General features: G+C 39.5%; 2 protein-coding genes across 5 annotated transcripts in view; one reads left to right on the top strand and one right to left on the bottom strand.

The window, feature by feature from the left end:
• The window catches only part of LOC115114409 (pappalysin-2-like), an 87,885-nt gene extending 87,078 nt beyond the window's left edge, over nt 1-807 (top strand). The window contains exon 23 of the mRNA XM_029642617.2: nt 230-807. Coding sequence (XP_029498477.2) covers nt 230-337 — 108 coding nt within the window. The 3' untranslated portion in view covers nt 338-807. The remainder of the gene's footprint in view (nt 1-229) is intronic.
• A 1,947-nt stretch (nt 808-2,754) lies between these two features.
• LOC115114408 (astrotactin-1-like) overlaps nt 2,755-20,532 on the bottom strand; it is a 247,848-nt gene continuing 230,070 nt past the window's right edge. For all 4 annotated transcript variants that reach the window (XM_029642614.2, XM_065013420.1, XM_029642615.2 and 1 more), the window contains 3 exons: nt 12,055-12,155; nt 11,720-11,903; nt 2,755-4,752 (listed from right to left, as the gene is read on the bottom strand). In XM_029642614.2, coding sequence (XP_029498474.1) covers nt 4,515-4,752; nt 11,720-11,903; nt 12,055-12,155 — 523 coding nt within the window. In that variant the 3' untranslated portion in view covers nt 2,755-4,514. The remainder of the gene's footprint in view (nt 4,753-11,719; nt 11,904-12,054; nt 12,156-20,532) is intronic.

Here is a 20,532-nt window from a genome sequence, read left to right as displayed (position 1 = left end):
TTAATCTCTTGGGAGACATTTGTTTGTCTTTGAAATTGTGAAGAAATAAAAAGTGTGTAGAGCTCAAATATATAATACCATGCAATTAATGGCATAGATTATTGCATTGTTAAACGTCTGCTATTACCTTGTAGATGTGTTGGTTCAATTGGAGAAATGACCCCTGGTTGTGATTTTATTGTCACTTGAGATTTGTTTCTAATCTCCTGGTTACTTGACTGATTGACAGGTCATTCAGTTTGGGGCCGACTGTGATCAGGATGAATGCACTTGCCGTGATCCAAATGCAGAGGAGAACAAGAGCAAAGCCAAATACTTGGAAGCAGGACTGCTATGAACGATGGAACGGGATAGGCCAAGGCTGGCTCACAATGAAACAACAAGATGAACTTCACCCCTGGTCATTATGTATTTCCACTTTGTTTTCCTATTAGAGAGCAATGAAGGCTATCTCTTTTAACCAAAAATAAAAACAGTGTTTCAAGATTGTAGCTTTTAGGATTTGAACACAATAAATAATCTGTAAAGACGACTAACTTGTATAGAATAATATATTTGGGAAATGTCTAATGTCGCATGTAGATGTAGTTACGGAAGTCTACAGTATTTCAACATCATATCGCATAATACACATGTAAGCATATCATAGGTACTTAACACTTTATGCTTAGAGAGTTGTAAGATGTAGCAGTTTTCTCAAGAAATATTCTAAACAAATATTATACCTAAGTGTCGTCTTGTTCTGTGTGATACTATACTGTATTTTACTCTTGATATTGAATAAACTGTAACTTTGTCAGATGCTGATTTGATCTAACTTGTTTGTTTTTGGGTCTCCACACTCCTCTGAACATAAGGGAAACACATACAGTACTATGTGTATCTCTTGCCCGTAAGAATATACACTGAAAAACATGCAACAATTTCAAATCAAATCAAACTTTATTTGTCACATGAGCCAAATACAGTAGGTTTAGACCTTACCGTGAAATGCTTACTTTACAAGCCCTTAACCAACAATGTAGTTCAAGAAAGAGTTAAGAAAATCTACCAAATAAACAAAGCTTTAAGGAACAAATATTGAAATATATTAATTAGGCCCTAATCTATGAATTTCACATGTCTGGAAATACAGATATGCATCTGTTGGTCACATATAACTTTAAAAAAAAGTAGGGACATGGATCAGAAAACCAGTCAGTATATGGTGTGACAGCCATTTGCCTCATGCAGTGTGACACATCTCCTTTGCATAAAGTTGATCTGACTGTTGATTGAGGCCTGTGGAATGTTGTCCCGAAGTTGCTGCCTATGGAATGCTGTGCGAAGTTGCTGCATATTGGCAGGAACTGGAACACAATGTCGTAAATGTCGATCCAGAGTATCCCAAACATGCTCAATGGGTGACATGTCTGGTGAGTATGCAGGCCATGGAAGAACTGGGACATTTTCATCTTACAGGAATTGTGTACAGATCCTTGCAACAAGGGGCCATGAATTATCATGCTGAAACATGAGATGATGGTGGTGGAGGAATGGCATGACAATGGGCCTCAGGATCTCATCACGGTATCTCTAAATAAATTCAATGCAATTGTTTTTGATATCTGTAGCTTATGCCTGCCCATACCATAACCCCACTTCCACCATGGGGCACTTTATAACATTGACATCAGCAAACCACTCGCCCACATGACGCCATACACACTGTCTGCTATCTGGGGCGGCAGGGTAGACTAGTGGTTAGAGCGTTGGACTAGTAACCGGAAGGTTGCAAGTTCAAACCCCCGAGCTGACAAGGTACAAATCTGTCGTTGACGGCCACTGTTCCTAGGCCGTCATTGAAAATAAGAATTTGTTCTTAACTGACTTGCCTAGTTAACTAAAGGTTAAATAAAAAATATCTGTCCTGTACAGTTGAAACTAGGATTCATCCATAAAGAGCACACTTCTCCAGTGTGCCAATAGCCATCGAAGGTGAGCATTTGCCCACTGAAGTTGGTTATGACGTCAAACTGCAGTCAGGTCAAAACCCTAGTGAGGATGACAAACCTGTAGAGACGGTTTCTGTGCAGAAATTCTTTGGTTGTGCAAACCGACAGTTTCAGCAGCTGTACGGATGGCTCGTTTCAGACCATAACGCAGGTGAAGTCAGATGTGGAGGTCCTGGGCTGCCGTGGTCTGAAGTTGTGAGGCATGCTGCCAAATTCTCTAAATGGCTTATGGTAGAGAAATTAACATTCAATTCTCTGGCAACAGCTCTAGTGGACGTTCCTGCAGTCAGCATGCCAATTGCACTCTCCCTCAAAACTTCTGTGGTATTGTGTTGTGTGACAAAACTGCACATTTAAGTGTGGCCTTTTATTGTCCCCAGGACAATGATCATGCGGTTTAATGATCATGCAGTTTAATAAGCTTCTTGATATGCCACACCTGTCAGGTGGATAAGCTTCTTGATATGCCACACCTGTCAGGTGGATAAGCTTCTTGATATGCCACACCTGTCAGGTGGATAAGCTTCTTGATATGCCACACCTGTCAGGTGGATAAGCTTCTTGATATGCCACACCTGTCAGGTGGATAAGCTTCTTGATATGCCACACCTGTCAGGTGGATAAGCTTCTTGATATGCCACACCTGTCAGGTGGATGGGAGCCCACTGAAGTTGGGAGAAATGAGAAAGGAGAAATGCTTCACTAATAGGGATTAAACAAATTTGTGCACAAAATTTGAGAGAAGCTTTTTTTGCGTATGGATCATTTCTGGGATCTTTTATTTCAGCTCATGAAACATGGGACCAACAACACTTTACATGTTGCATTTACATGTCTTTAGGCATTGTAATTTTGTTTATACCATCATGTGTGAGGCTCTACAATCCATAAGAAACATTCCCATCAGTTTTACATTGACTTGAGTTAACTGACTAAAAAGGAACAAGGCCTAGAAGTGGTGACTGATAAGGTAACTTTTTTTCCAGAATGTCCAACAATCCACATTTGATAATATATTCTTTATTATTTTTTGAAATAGCAAAGATCAAAGTGAAAAAGGGAACATTAGATTATCCACATAAACTACTATATCTAACATGCAGATGTTTGTTGTTTTCATCAGCTTATGTTGTGTATGGTAACAATTCTGAATCACTTCTGATAATTAATTTTGTTAAGCATTTTAATCTGTCCATTTTTCTAATCCACTTCACTGTATTGAATAAACAAACCTCTCCAAAATGAATATACATATAACAACTATACATAATGAATGCTCACACCTCTCGTGCAAATTGCACAAAAAGAAACATGGCTTTCTCATAATGCAATATATCCTTACAGCTGATGTCCACTGTTATCAATGTTATAATACAAATCATGTGTAATACAATATTTACAGAAGCAAACCACTGTTCTGTGCTGTTATTTAATGCATTGGTGAACCTATGAAAATATCTACAAGCATTGGTTTTCAAGTCTATGTTATGGGGACAACTACTGCATTAAGGAATGTGTTAGGAGCCCCAAAAAACGTATTCAAGAAAACAGTCAGTATTTGGTTGATATTAATTGCAAGTGTGTGCTGCCTTTGAAATGCTATTGTAGTAAATGTATGAACAATTATTATAATAAAAGAAAGGTATCAAACACTGGCATGTTAGTTGAGTTTGTGTTTTTACAGTATCAACAACACCTGTTGCACATGTATATTCTTAAGACACATACAGTATGATAGGATTAGATCTATAAACATACTACAGATAAACAATATAAAACATTGATTTTCTGTTATCTTTCATTTTGCAATAGAATTACTGATTCAAAGATAGCCATTTGATTTCAGAATAATTAGGAATTTATTGATGTAGCAAATACTGTCATTTGGGTTTGGCAACTTTAAACATTTAAGGCTCTATCAGTCTGTAAAGCTGAAGCATTACGCAATAGAATGTAAAGATCATTTCCAATATGCAGCGTTTACCATGAATGCAGTCTACGCTAAAGCAGGAACAACGCCTTTAAATTACAATCACTCTGTAAAGCTGTACTTCCTCAATGCGGATTCAATAGAGCCCTTAGAGACTAAAACCAAGTCAAACTGTACATGAACTCCCAAACTTCTGAAATTTACCACAAATTCATATACTGCCTATCTCCATACATGTACAACAGCTTAAATATGAATTTATACTTGAATACTACATTCAACATGTTAAATAACTGAATCTTCGCCATCATAATATATACATTTTGGAGATGGGATTGTTGGTGCAACTTCCAAATTTCCCAAAAGTCATGAAAAGTGCTGTCTAAATGCAGTAAAGCCTTACTGTTATACATTGCTCTAGTAATTGTTGAAATAACCCTTATTTGTTTCTCAAATACACCCTACCTTGAAATCAGGTTCCTATAACTGTAAATATGGGTTAGAACATACAATATTTGAAAAGCAGACATGACGATAACCCCAAAAGCACACTTCCAACTCCTCAAGAACCATTATTTGTTGTGTGACGTTCAATGTTCTTTGGGCTCCCCATAATCATTGTACATGACTGGCAGGTTCTGTTCGTCGCAGGCCTTTCGCACATCCTGGCCCAGGTCCACCCAGTTGAGACCAAAGGCCTTGGTGTCTGTGTAGCGGCAGGACAGGTACTTGAGGGACATCCTGCGCAGGCCAATCTTGGGCTCCTGGAGAAGACCCCTGCACCAGCCACTCAGGTCATCCAGCTGGGAGAGAATCAGACCAGCTTTCCTGCAAAGGAACACAACAAGGCACTACTCAGCAAACACACACTACCTTCAAATCAGGTTCCTTTAATGGTAAATAAGGCTAAAAAAACAAATGCTTTCCTGCAAAGGAACACAACACAACACTCCTCAGCAAACAACTTATGTAGTATTGAATGGAAGGCTATGGTCCATTGCACCTGCCACAGTGATCCACATTATAGACATGATATGTACAGGTGTCTATAACATGGATAACTATTGGTAATCATGACATACTGATTCTTAAACTAACTGCCCAGGGTTGCCAGATTTCGATGAAATATGACATATAATTACTTACAGTATCACATTTAAGTAAGTATTCAGACCCTTTACTGAGTACTTTGTTGAAGCTCTTTTGGCAGTGATTACAGCCTCAAGCCTTCTTGGGTATGATGCTGCAAGCTTGTACACCTGTATTTGGGGAGTTTCTCTCATTCTTCTCTGCAGCTCCTCTCAAGGTCTGTCAGGTTGGATGGGGAGCGTTGCTGCACAGCTATTTTCAAGGTGAAAATAGCTGTGAAGGTGAACCTTCATCCCAGTCTGAGGTCCTGAGTCCTCTGGAGCAGGTTTTCATCAAGGATCTCTCTGTACTTTGCGCGGTTCATCTTTCGTTCATGACTAGTCTCCCAGTCCTTGCCATTGAAAAACATCCCCACAGCATGAAGCTGTTACCACCATGCTTCACCGTAGGGATGGTGCAAGGTTTCCTCCAGACGTAACGCTTGGCATTCAGACCAAAGAGTTCAATCTTGGTTTCATCAGACCAGAGAATCTTGTTTATCATGGTGCCTTTTGCCAAACTCCAAGCGGGCTGTCATGTGCCATTTACTGAGGAGTGGCTTCCGTCTGGCCACTCTACCATAAAGCCCTGATTGGTGGAGTGCTGCAAAGATGTTTTTCCATCTGGAAGGTTCTCCCATCACCACAGAGGAACTCTGGAGCTCTGGCAGAGTGACCATTGGGTTGTTGGTCAACGCCCTGACCAAGGTCCTTCTCCCCCGATTGCTCAGGTTGGCCAGGCGGCCAGCTCTAGGAAGAGTCTTGGTGGTTTCAAACTTCTTCCATTTAAGAATGGAGGCCACTATGTTCTTGGGGACATTCAATGCTGCAGACATTTTTTGGTACCGTTCCCCAGATCATTGCCTCGACACAATTCTGTCTCGGAGCTCTACGGACAATTTCTTCGTCCTCATGGCTTGGTTTTTGTTCTGACATACACTGTCAACTGTGGGACCATACATAGACAGGTGTGTGCCTTTCTAAATCATGTCCAATCAATTGAATTTACCACAGGTGGACTCCAATAAAGTTGTAGAAACATCAAGGATGATCAATGGAAACAGAATGTACTTGAGCTCAATTTTGAGTCTCATAGCAAAGGGTATGAATACTTATGTAAATAAGGTATGTTTTATATATTTTTTAAATAAATTTGCCAAAATTTCTAAAAATCTGTTTTTGCTTTGTCATTATGGGGTATTGTGTGTAGATTGATGAGGAAATAGTTTTATTTCATCCATTGTAGAATAAGGCTGTAACGAAGCAAAATGTAGAAAAAGTCCAGGGTTCTGAATACTTTCTGAAGGCACTGTAGGCAAGGCCTTCACACAAAATAAAATGTCTTAATGCCCTTTCAAATTTGTTGATCTCGATTTCTTGTAGAATTTTGCTCAAAAGTACAAGAAGAAAAAGTAAGATTGATGGAAATACTTAATACATAAAATATGGACCTCTGTCTGGATTGAGGTAAGATTTTAGTATTTGGTGTTCTCACCTTAAATGATACAAGTCAAACGTTGGATAGAGCGGGTCACTCATAAATCACACGTTGCGGTGGCCTCACCATTGTTTTTACACTACATCATAATACGACAGACTCTAAACCCACCTCATCCCTTCAGAAGGAGACTGGGCATGAGGTGGAATAAATAATTCTTAGGTCAATACTTGACTGTTATTCATCCATTTCATAACCTGTACAGGGTCTACCCATGTTCAGATAGTGATGACGTTGAAAGTGATGAAGCTGTCTCCAGGATAAGTGGCTAACAGAAACAGCAACTGATAGAAAGAGTGCCTGATTCCTCAGACATGGCTTCACCTCACTCATTGGCCAAACCAGGACCACCAAACTGTAATGTAAAGAGTGAGACGTTTTTGTCGACCCACAATACATTTTTGTTATTAATTAAAAAAAATGTTTTACAATGTCATCCCTCCCAACTCCTACATTCAAAGCATTCCTAAGATTATGTTCCACAGAATCCAATGTTTTCAGACATACCTCTTAACTTGCTAATCATTGTTTTGTTGTTAGACCAGGCACAAGGAGCAATGAGGACAGCTTCTTCATGTGCTTTAAGTGTCAGGAGGTGAGACTTTCCAAACAAGGACACTAATCACTGTTTCATGAACATACTGCAACGGAGTGTCATATTTCCAGGTATTTGCATTCAATAGGTGAAAGCTGTGCTTGTAATGTTAAGCATCCTCATATTTTAGATTTTGTATTCCAAACTAGGGGCCAGTTTTTTTTATTACATACACCAGATAGGTGCATTGAAATGTGTTGTTTTACAGGGTTACATAGAAGTACGGCACCCCGTGAGCAAAATAAGTGTCTTGCTCAAGGGTACATCGACAGATTTTTCATATTGTCGGCTCATGCATTCGAACCAGCAACCTTTTGGTTACTGGCCCAACGGTCTAACTGCTAGGCTACTGTACCTGCCGCCCTGAATACTGGATACCCAGTACGTTTACATAGAGAAACTAAGCAACATCCCATTTGCAGATGATAGTCAAATACGGCAGAACAACAGCTTAAATACTCACAACGTATTATCTGCAGAGAACTCTTGATTAAAGAATATAAATGGTACTTTAACGATGTCAAAATTGAAAGACATTAAGTCATTATAAAATAATCGGTATCTGTGTAGTAGAGGTGCTGTCATTTATATAATTTTTCTAAATGTATTTATGTTTCTAATATCTTGCCACATTTCAGTGGTTTAAGGAATTTAGATGTTTATTTGCTTAAAACAAAAATCTTGCGGTTTGTTATGCTTTAATTTTTCAAGAAAAGGTTTTGGGCTCCAAATAGCAACGGTTGTCACCATAAATCCCAGCATGTATAGAAGTGGAAAATGGCCTCACATTTCCAGGGTACATTTTGGAGCTCTCCCACTCTGCCAAGGCCCCTATTTCAAATCTCCTTGACTCCACTGCTTTTCACTGGTCGGAGAGGAAACAATCAGCTGCATTCCTCAGACAGCCAGTCACAGAGACCAGGGACTGGTTCAAAAGAGCATCAATGATGCTAGGAAACCGCCACTATGATGAGTCTGTCTCTGTGTTATACGTTGTTATACAATCCGATAAGTTTATTGTCCATGTACATGGAAATTCAATATGAATGCACGCAATTGCATGTCTTGCATGCAAGTAAACTGTTGGGACATTCATGGTACAGTACATGTATTGTTGTCCATAACTAACAACCAGATATGGAGTATATTTGTTGGTAGGACAGTCCAGTCCTCATCTGCAAATTGAGATAATGGAAGAGTAATTGTGGTAGAATAATGTCTGAGGAAAATCCCTATATCTTCTAAACAGTCTTGATTAAATTAGACCCTTTTTAACCAAAAAATGTTAAATCACAAAAACATGAGCTCCACTTATCATGTCATCAACAGAAATCCAACCACAACAATACTTAGCATCGCAGGAAATTGCCTGATTAGGATGTGTCATAAAAATAACTGTCAGCTATTGGGCTGTACAGGAAAGGAGACAGAGGGGGAGTGAAATGTTCAAGATAGGATTTTCTCCTACCAAGCCAACATCTATCATTTCTAAGTCAACAACCAGCCCCATGCCTTTAGTAATGGGTAGTCCTGTAGCGATGACAAGATCAGGACACGGAGAGAAGTGTCGGGCTCGGGAGACAGACTTTGTACGTTTATGTTTGGCATGAACATCACGCGATGTTGCAGGAAAAAGCAACAAAAATGTTCTCTGACAGGGGCCAACCTAATTTGTCAGTGAGATATGATATGTACAAAAGCTGGGAGAGGAATATTTCCCCTGCTTTATAAAGATAGATCCATTTATTTTAACATATGGTTTACTCTGCTGAAACAAGTTTTAATTTAGTCAGGGGCAGAGTGGGTGACTATTATCTGTATTTTGACTAGCTAATGAAAAATAGCATTTACAATGGTTCACATTGTTTGTGACAGGGAAACCCCAGTGAATTTGAGGATTTCATAACAAGGAATTTCATTCCTGGAGACAAGCCCAGGTACAGGCGATGTTGTTGGCTTTGTATTGTTGTGTGTGGAAGGGAGCATCTCATTGCTTTGATCCAAGCGGTAAATTGTTCCCTTCAGAAATGGTAGAGAGTACAGAACAAGTAAACAAGTGATGGGGGTTCTCCAACAATGCTACAAGGGCAGTGCACCCAAAACATAAGGTCCAATGCAAACCATGTCTTTTCAAATTATTCTCATTTACATTTAAGAATATATTACAAATACACCTCTTCAATAATGCCTATGACACATTTCCTGAGACAGCAGGCTTACACAATCACAACACATTAGAACAACATGGAAAATCCTGGCCAACATGCTAACAAGCTGATAGTCTTACAGTATGACATCAGTAAAAAGGTAGCCACCCTCCGTAACACTATAACGGTGTTTAGCGAGATAATGTCCAATTGATTACTAGGTTAATATAAACCCATGTTTATAGTCTCCGACACCTCACCTCAAATGCACTTATGTCAGTGCATTCTTGACGTGAATGGTCCTTCTGAAAATGTGGGGCTGTTAATGTAAGTGTATTTTAATTGAACACTTCAGAAGCAAACCAATTACATCAACCCTTCTAATATGGGCTCAATTTGGCAGTAACCTTTAATTTGAAGCTAAGGCCCCGATTTGTAATCTCGGAGTCAAAGAAGTCTTAATCAGTTTCACCTGCTTCACCGTGCATCTACAGGCAACTGTACGTAGACATTTTATATCAGACACATGGCTCTGTTTCTAAAACATTTAGCTATAATTTCACATTATACAGTGGCTTGCGAAAGTATTCACCCCCTTGGCATTTTTCCTATTTTGTTGCCTTATAACCTGGGTGGTTTGTATCATTTGAAGATGCAAAATATGTTTAATTGTGAAACAAACAAGAAATAAGACAAAATAACAGAACTTGAGCGTGCATAACTATTCACCCCCCCAAAGTCAATACTTTGTAGAGCCACCTTTTGCAGCAATTACAGCTGCAAGTCTCTTGGGGTATGTCTCTATAAGCTTGGCACATTTAGCCACTGGGATTTTTGCCCATTCTTCAAGGCAAAACTGCTCCAGCTACTTCAAGTTGGATGGGTTCTGCTGGTGTACAGCAATCTTTAAGTCATACCCCAGATTCTCAATTGGATTGAGGTCTGGGCTTTGACTAGGCCATTCCAAGACATTTAAATGTTTCCCCTTAAACCACTCAAGTGTTGCATTAGCAGTATGCTTAGGGTCATTGTCCTGCTGGAAGGTGAGCCTCCAACCCATTCTCAAATCTGAGGTTTCCCTCAAGCCATGTTCCTTGTATTTAGCATCATTAATCATTCTTTCAATTCTGACAAGTTTCTCAGTCCCTGCCGATGAAAAACATCCTCACAGCATGATGCTGCCACCACCATGCTTCACTGTGGGGATGGTGTTCTCAGGGTGATGAGAGGTTGAGTTTGCGCCAGACATAGCATTTTCCTTCATTTTAGTCTCATCTGACCAGAGTACCTTCTTTCCTATGTTTGGGGAGTCTCCCACATGCGTTTTGGCAAACACCAAATGTGTTTGCTTATGTTTTTAGCCACACTTCTGTAAAGCCCAGCTCTGGATTGTATGACTTAGTGGTCCAATGGACAGATACTCCAGTCTCCACTGTGGAGCTTTGCAGCTCCTTCAGGGTTATCTTTGGTCTCTTTGTTGCCTCTCTGATTAATGTCCTCCTTGCCTGGTCCGTGAGTTTTGGTTGGCGGCCCTCTCGTGGCAGGTTTGTTGTGGTGCCATATTCTTTCCAAGTTTTAATAATGGATTTAATGCAGCTCCTTGGGATGTTCAAAGTTAATGATATTTTTTTATAACCCAACCCTGATCTGTACTTCTCCACAACTTTGTTCCTGACCTGTTTGGAGAGCTCCTTGGCCTTCATAGTGCCGCTTGCTTGGTGGTCCTCCTTGCTTAGTGGTGTTGCAGACTCTTGGGCCTTTCAGAACAGGTGTACACTGAGATCATGTGACAGATCATGTGACACTTAAGATTGCACACAGGTGGACTTTATAACTAATTATGTGACTTCTGAAGGTACTTGGTTGCACCAGATCTTATTTAGGGGCTTCATAGCAAAGGGCGTGAATACACATGCACACACTATTTTTTTTAAACAAGTAATTTTTTTCATTTCACTTCATCAATTTGGACTATTTTGGCTATGTCCATTACATGAAATCCAAATAAAAATCTATTTAAATTACAGGTTGTTATGAAACAAAATAGGAAAAACGCCAAGAGGGGTGAATACTTTTGCAAGGCACTGTGTAATGTACCTGCACTGAGCAACCAGTAAGGGGTTAGGGGGCCTTCCTGCTTGTGGTAAATGGACAGAGATTTCAAAGGTAGAATTTGCTCCAATCAGTTTGAATGAATTTCCACTTTACCTAATTTACACAAACTACATCTACAATCAAACCCTGTACTTGGAATCTATTATAAACCAGTCTGTGTTTGAAACACAACGAACACAAGTTTCACCACCCAGGTGTGGATGGATTGTGACGCTACTAGACAGTTGGTTGGGCAGTAGTTGTGCTATCCTAACCAATATGCCTTGATATTCTTGGACAAAGAGAGAGAGAAACAGAGACAGAGTATAGATACCTAGGCCCCAGTTCATCCTCGCATCTCCAGGTGAACTCTCCGAAGCTCTCATAACGCTGGTTGTAGTGGTAGAGCACACGGTGCAGGGTGGGAGAGCCCAGATCCATCAGCGTATTGTAGGCCGTCTGCTGCTCCTTGCCACTTGTGTAACCATTGAACAGGTTGTAGATCTTGTCTGCAATCTCTGTAGCAACACAAATCTAATCTCAGTACTGTATGTGGAGACAAGACACGTGCGTCTACACGTTTTCAGATAAGTAACTACTGTTAGAATATTAGTCTGAAAACCAAGATACAGATACTGAAAGTGTCCATCCATGCATGAGAATGCCCACCTTGTGCTTTGACATCATCCACAGCAGGGCAGGGGGTCTTGATGGTGACCTCACTTGGGCTGGAGCGACGGCCTGTGTTGTCCACTGCCCAGAGCCTAAACCTGTAGACCAACACATATAACTAGTGTTTGCTCATTGCAATGGAAGTGCATGCTACTGCAATAACACAGTGTGTGCAACTGCTAGTTTTTCAGGCTGTGAAAAGACAAATGAAAATGACCCTGAATGAAGTGGTGGATATTTAATATATTGAATTATATTGTGACAAAATCATTACATTTTCTGATTGACTGTTGTAATGCGATATAACTTGCTAATAAAATTCTGACAATAGGCTACATTTATAAAGTAAGTGCAACCACTTGTTAACATTTACTTGAATTATAGCGCCATCTAGTGTAAGGAAACATTAACAACTACCACCTGCAGAGGTGCAGTGCCAAGTGAAAGGCTACACTCCCCTTGCAAAGTCTTCACATTTGCTGCCTAAGTGAATACATTGTCTGTCGGCCCTGCATTAAAGACCATAATTGGTTAAAGAAAATTGTGATAAAAAAAAAAAAGTATACCAGTTTAATTTAAGGACCAACAAATTGACAGCCGTGCCATATAGACTGCAAAATATTTGGGAAGAGATTTCTGACGTACCGATTCCATGGCACATGGTTTATGAAAAGACACACAAACGACGCCGGATTCAAAAGCTATTATTTTTCAATAAAATTATTATACAAAATTCTTGCAAACAATAGAATGCTATTTATATGGGGGAATACAACCTTCCCAGCTCTGCAGATTTTGCTGCAAAGAGGCAGAATCATTAGAATATTTATCACTACTGGGCGATCTGAAAAGTCATAGTGAATCGATCAATAATATAATACTTTTAGAAAAAACGTTTATTTTCAATTTACAATCTGTAGGAACAAATGAAATAGAAAGGTTCGGAAATGTTGTGAAACATCACAGAACAGTTGAAAAATAAATGGCAAATAGAAATCCAATGTGGAGGGTGTTAAGAGATTGATGGGAGGGGTTGAATGGAGCTGAAGGTTGGGACTAATAACTAATAACAAGACAACTAATGTAAAACATACTGTGCTTGTAAAACACACAGGTCAATAACTTTTTTTGAAAAGAGCACAGCATGAAAGACATGGCAAATCAAACCGGAAGAACATCATACATATATGGGAGAGGTTGAGGGTAGAGGAAGGACAAGAGTTAAAAACAAAAAATACAATTGTAAAATAGACTGTTTAAACTTTTTTTTTTTTATGTACATACAGTTGAAGTCGGAAGTTTACATACACCTTGGACAAATACATTTAAACTCGGTTTTTCACAATTCCCGACGTTTAATCCGAGTAAGAATTCCCCGTCTTAGGTCAGTTTGGTAACAAGAAATTTGTGGAGCGGTTGAAAAACAAGTTTTAATGACTCCAACCTCGTTTTTCAACCACTCCACAAACAAACCATAGTTTTGGCAAGCCGGTTAGGACATCTACTTAGTTCTTCCAACAAGGTAACATGCCTGAAGGTAACACGTTCATCTGTACAAACAATATAAACACCATGGGACCACGCAGCCGTCATACCGGAAGGAGAAGCGTTCTGTCTCCTAGAGTTGAATGTACTTTGGTGCGAAAAGTGCAAATCAATCACAGAACAACAGCAAAGGACCTTGTGAAGATGCTGGAGGAAACATGTACAAAAGTGTCTATATCCACAGTAAAACGAGTCCTATATCGACATAACCTGAAAGGCCATTCAGCAAGGAAGAAGCCACTGCTCCAAAACCGCCATAAAAAGCCAGACTACGGTTTGCAACTGCACATGGGGACAAAGATCATACTTTTTGGAGAAATATCCTCTGGTCTGATGAAACACAAATAGAACTGTTTGGCCGTAATGACCATCTTTATGTTGGGAGGAAAAAGGGGGATGCTTGCAAGCCGAAGAACACCATCTCAAGCACGGGGGTGGCAGCATCATGTTGCTTTGCTGTGGGGGTGCTGTGCTGCAGGAGGGACTGGTGCACTTCACAAAATAGATGGTAGCATGTGGAAGGAAATTATGTGGATATATTGAAGCAACATCTCAAGAAATCAGTCAGGATGTTAAAGCTTGGTCACAAATGGGTCTTCCAAATGGACAATGACCACAACCATACTTCCAAAGTTGTGGCAAAATGGCTTAAGGACAACAAAGTCAAGGTATTGGAGTGCCATCAAACCCCTGACCTCAATCCTATAGAAAATTTGTGGGCAGAACTGAAAAAGCATGTGCGAGCAAGGAGGCCTATAAACCTGACTCAGTTACACCAGCTCTGTCAGGAGGAGAAAAAGAAAATACCCAACTTATTGTGGGGAGCTTGTGGAAGGCTACCTGAAACGTTTGACCCAAGTTAAACAATTTAAAGGCAATGCTACCAAATACTAATTGAGCGTATGTAAACTTCTGACCCACTGGGAATGTGATGAAATAAATAAAAGCTGAAATAATTAATTCTCTCTACTATTATTCTGACACTTTCACATTCTTTAAATAAAGTGGTGATCCTAACTGACCGAAGACAGGGACTTTTTACTAGGATTAAAAGACAGGAATTGTGAAAAACTGAGTTTAAATGTATTTGGCTAAGGTGTATGTAAACTTCCGACTTCAACTGTAAGTCAATTGCATTCCCGTCTGTCAGTTCTCTCTCTCTCCACTTCTTTCACCCTCATTATCTCACTCTCCATCCCCTGTCTTTCTACCTCTATTCTTTAATCCTCCTCTCCATCTTTCTCTCTTTGACCCCTCTGTCTCTCTCTACCTCTTTATACCCCTCTTCTTTCTCCCAATGATAATGTTTACCAGAAATGTGGAGTGAATACAATGCTGTTGATCCTCTGTATTGAAAGAGACAAGGTTTTAATATTGCTGTCCTTCAATGATTCTGAACCAAATTGAATGTGCATCCGCATCTGCTTTGCTTGCTCTTTGGGGTTTTAGGCTGGTATATGTACACCGCTTTGTGACATGTTGCCCTAAGAGTTGAGCATCTTATTCAAAATGATTCACAGCTGTAAGGGCTGCCAAAGGTCCTTCCACCAAGTATTAACTCCCGAGTGGTGCAGTGGTCTATGGCACTGCATCTCAGTGCTTGAGGTGTCACAACAGACAATCTGGTTTGAATCAAGGCTGTAACCCAACCGGCCGTGATTGGGAGTCCCATATGGTGGTGCACAATTGACCCAGCGTTGTCTGGATTTGGCCAGTGTAATTTTTTCAGCGGCAGGGACTGGTAGACTAGTCAGGATAGAGGGAAAGATGACCGGAGCAAAGTACAGAGAGATACTTGATACCTGCTCCAGAACACTCAGGACCTCAGACTGGGGTAAAGGTTCATCTTCCAACAGGACAACGACCCTAAGCACACAGCCAAGACAACACAGTAGGAGCTTCGGGACAAGTCTCTGAATGTCCTTGAGTGGTCCAGCCAGAGCCCAAACTAGATCCTTTTTGGAGAGACCTGAAAATAGCTGTGCAGCAACACCTCCCATCCAACCTGATAGAGCTTGAGAGGACCAGGAGAGAAAAATGGTAGAAACTCCCCAAATGCAGGTTTGCCAAGCTTGTAGAGTCATACCCAAGAAGACTCAATCACTGCCAAATATTCTTCAACCAAGGACCGAGTAAAGGGTAAATTGTAAAAAAAAGTTTGTCAGTGTGTAGATTGATGAGGGGAAAAAAACGATAACACATTTTTGAATAAAGGCTGTAAAGTAACAAAATGTGGAAAAAGTTAAGGGGTCTTAATACTTCCTGAATGCACTGTACAATACATCTTGACCAATAAGACACTGAGGTAGGTTACTGTCTGGTCTCAAGACAATAAGAGAACTTAAGTTTTGTAAAATTCAGTTTCCTTTTTGGAACGTACAGAGCTGAAATTGCATTTTTGAATTACCAAAGCTGAACCTGATATATTCTGTGATAAAGTTCAGATATTCTGAAGAAATAATTAAGTGCTTTGCTAACTGTACAGCACAGGCATAGAGAAATTCAATGAATAAAGGAAACATTTGGAAAATAACTGAAGACACCTGTAACAACTTAGCTGAATAGCCTGCCAACAAGGAAACTGACCAGAAGCAAAATTATGTAAAGATTTGTATTTGTATTTATTAAGGATCCCCATTCCTGGGGTCCAGCAACATTAAGACAGTTACGCATTTGTATTATTACAGGACATTACATTTCATAACACTTTCCACAACACATTAAGTGTGGCATGTCATTAGTAAAGATTGGAGAAAGTAAGTGAGTGCCTAGACAGCTGCCCTGGGGAATTCCATCTGGATTATGTTGGAGAGGCTGCCATTAAAGAACACCATCTGTGTTCTGTTAGACAGGTAACTCTTTATCCACAATATAGCAGGGGGCGTAACGCAATAACACACTTTTCCATCAGCAGACTATGATCGATAATGTCAAAAGCCTCACTGAAGTCTAACAAAACATCTCCCACAATCTTTTTATCACCAATTTCTCAGCCATGTGTGTAAGCACCGTGCTTGTTGAATGTCCATCCCTGTAAGCGTGCTGAAAGTCTGTTGTCAATTTGTTTACAGTAAAATAGCATTGTATCTGGTCAAACACTATTTTTTCTAAAAGTGTACTGAGGGTTGGTAACAGGCTGATTGGTCAGCTATTTGAGCCAGTAAAGAGGGCTTTACTTTTCTTGGCTAGCGGAATTACTTTTGCTTCCCTCCAGGCCTGAGGGCACACACTAGTAGGCTTAGATTGAAGAAATGGCAAATTGAAGTGGCAATATCAGCTGCTATTATTCTCAGTATTCTTCCATCTAAGTTGTCAGACCCTGGTGGCGTGTCTTTTTTTCACCGCTTCCAGACACACTTTACAGAATTCAATTTTTTTTAATACCTTTACTTGACTAGGTAAGTCAGTTAAGAACAAATTCTTATTTTCAATGACGGCCTATGAACAGTGGGTTAACTGCCTTGTTCAGGGGTAGAGCGACAGATTTGTACCTTGTCAGCTCGGGGATTTCAACTTGCAACCTTTTGGTTACTAGTCCAACGCTCTAACCACTAGGCTACCCTGCCGCCCCAATGCTTGCCTTTCGTAATTTGAGCTGTTATAGCATGGCCATGTGTAGTGTCAGCATTTGTTGCTGGTATGTCATGCATAAGTTTCCAAATCTTGCCAATGAAAAAATCATTAAAGTAATTGGCAATATAAGTGGGTTTTGTGATGAATGAGCCATCTGAATCAATGAATGATGGATCTGAGTTTGCCTTTTGCTCATGGTGTAACGGACCATAGTTGATCCCTGATCCGTACAGATCAGCCCCCACAGTTCGGCACGCATGTAAACCGTGGATCAATTGCAAAGTTTAACCATCATAGTGTGAAATACAGTTTTTCTGCCGCTGTTACTTTTTGAAGTAATAATTCCCTAAATCTCGATGCAGAGTTGCAGTGAAAAGATAAAGACAAGACAGATGTGTCCTGTATTTACTCCAAAGCCTTAAGGTTGATTTGATTATGTGAAGAGTGCAGTTGTTTGTACTGTCCACGTGAACGGGGCATGTTGAATCCCAACAAATCAATCCTGGATGCTCGCGTTGCAAAAAGCAAGGACAAAAGAGCAGTGACAGCCATGGCTAGCAGAGGAGGTGAAGAACTGGAAAAGCCTCCCGCTTCATTTAAGTCTCACAAATGGGAGCATTTTGGCTTCCCTGTCAAATATTATGACGAAAGAAGGGTTGTGGACAACACCGTTACGTTGTGTAGGCATTGTGCCACAAGAAGGCCGTATGATCATGGAAAAACATCGAGCATGGCCACATTTTTAAAGTGTCATCACCCTGGAGTGTCAGTGGCAGGAGCCAACTCAGCAAAGAGACAACTTCTTTAAGCAGCCCTTTGCTAAAGCCATCACCAAATTTATTGAGATGTGTATCACTGCAGACATGAGGCCATTGTCTGTTGTGGAAAACAAAGGGTTTAAAATTATGGTGAAAGTGCTTGAGCCATGCTCGCGCACCCGATCTTAATGAACAGGAAAATATCAAAATTAAGCACTGAAACTGCACCGTCTGTGTCCATGATCCTACCTCTGAAAACAAGGATTCTACAATCCATGGCCCCAAGTGAGGAAGACAGCATCATCACTAGAGATGACTCACCTAGACCCTGCCCTACGCCGGAGGACAAACAGTGATCTCACAACTGAGATTGTGGCCACTGAAGAGGTAAAAAAATTAATATGAGTGAATTACTTAAATAATAAATATACTGTCTAATCTTAGTCTATTCTATTGCTATTAGAATCATCCATTTTTTATTTGGAATAATAATGGCTTTTATTAAATGTTATTGCCACAATTATTGTTCGATGAAATATGAAAATAAATCATTAGTTTAAAAACCCCAGGGTTTGATGGCATACCAGTAGAGGTATAGCAAGTATTTTTTGATATACTAAAAGCTCCATTGTTAGATTGTTTTAACTACTCCTATATAAATGGTAGTCTGTCAGGTACTAAACAGGAAGATCTGATTTCTCTATTATTAAAACAAGACCGATGGCAAATATAAAGACCCATTCTATCTAAAAAAATTGGAGGCCCCTTACACTTCAAAGTTGTGATGCAAAAATACTAGCAAAATGCATAGCACTCAGAATTAAAAGGGTTTTACCGGTATTGTTCATCCTGATCAGACAGTTTTTTTTTTACATGGGCGATACATTGAGATAATATACGACAACTACTAGAAATAATAGAATATCATGAAACGCATAAGAAGCCAGGAATGGTGTTTATAGCGGATTTTGAAAAGGCAGTTGCTAAACTAGGAATGGATTATATTTATAAATAACTGGATTTTTCAATTTGGTTAATTTTCTGATAAAATGGGTAAAAAATAATGTATAGCAACACCAGGTGCAAAATAGTAAATAATGGCTACTTCTCACGGAGTTTTGAATTGTCAAGAAGAGTTAAACAAGGGTGTCCCGCAGTCACCATACCTATTCGTTATGGCCATCGAAATGCTAGCTATTAAAATCAGATCCATTAACAACATTAGAGGATTAGAAATCCAAGGCTGAAAAACAAAAAGGTGTCCATGTATGCCGATGACTCAAGTTTTATATTAAGTCCGCAAGCTAGATCCCTGCAATGTCTCATTGACGATCTAGATAACTTTTCTGTGCTCTCTGGACTAAACCTTAATTATGATAAGTGTACAATATTACGTATTGGATCCTTAAAAAATACAACTTTTACATTACCCTGCAGTTTACCTATAAATTGGGCTGATAGAAAATGTGGAAAAATAGACAAATTCCTGCAACCATGGAGAGGTAAATACCTGTCTATTTATGGAAAAAAATTCCCTGATAAACTCCTCAGTCATCTCAGTTTACTCACTTATGGCGCTGCCTACTCCTGATGATTCATTTTTCAAATCATATGAGCCAAAAATATTTAGCTTTATCTGGGACGCTAAACCAGACAAAATAAATATATAATGAATAGGGTGGGTTAAGATTATTAAATATAAAATAACTAAACCGCTCTCTAAAAGCTTCACTCATTCAAAACTTTTATTTGAACCCTAAATGGTTCTCGGGTAGATTACTAAGAAAAGCTCATCCATTGTTTAAAAATGACCTTTTTGCAGATTGCCATGTCTAATTTTTGATTGATTGAACATTTTTCAAAGTATCTCTCTTTTTCAAACAAGCATTGCAGAGCTGGCTACAATTTTGATTTCACCCCCCTGAAAAGATAGAACAAATATTACAGCAAATATTATGGCTGAACTCAAATGTGCTGGTTGATAAAATTTATGGGAAAGATGTTTGAAAAGGGTATTTTGTTATTAAATTATATTGTAAATTAGAATGGTAGAGTTAGGTCTTTCATGGAGTTATCAGAATTGTACAGACATGTCTGCCCAATCCAAGAATACAACCAATTGATTACAGCATTACCCCAAAAATGGAGGAGGCAGGTGGCAGCAGGAGATAGGGAACTGGTCTGTCTGCCAAATGTAAAGGATCAAAACTGGCGGTGGAATAAAAATAGCATAAATAGGAAAGTATACCAGTTTCATTTGAGGACCAGAATGTTGACAACTGTGTCATACAGATTGCAAAATAGTTGGGAAGAGATTTTTGATGTACCGATTCCATGGTACAGGGTCTATAAGTTGATATATAAAACAACGCAAGATTCAAGACTTTGTGCTTTTCAGCTAAAATGATTATATAGAATTCTTGCCACCAACAAAATGTTGAATATTTGGGGCATAAAATCATTGAAACACTGCAGATTTTGTTGTGAGGATACAGAATCAATAGACCATTTATTTTGCTATTGCCCTCAGGTAGCCTGTTTCTGGTCTCGGGTTCAGGAATGGCTGACAATGCATACCATTGATCTAAAATTGACCCTA

The sequence above is a fragment of the Oncorhynchus nerka genome, linkage group LG9b (genome assembly GCF_034236695.1).
Source record: "Oncorhynchus nerka isolate Pitt River linkage group LG9b, Oner_Uvic_2.0, whole genome shotgun sequence".
NCBI classification, from domain to species: Eukaryota; Metazoa; Chordata; class Actinopteri; order Salmoniformes; family Salmonidae; genus Oncorhynchus; species Oncorhynchus nerka.
This window is presented reverse-complemented; position numbering and strand designations above follow the sequence as displayed.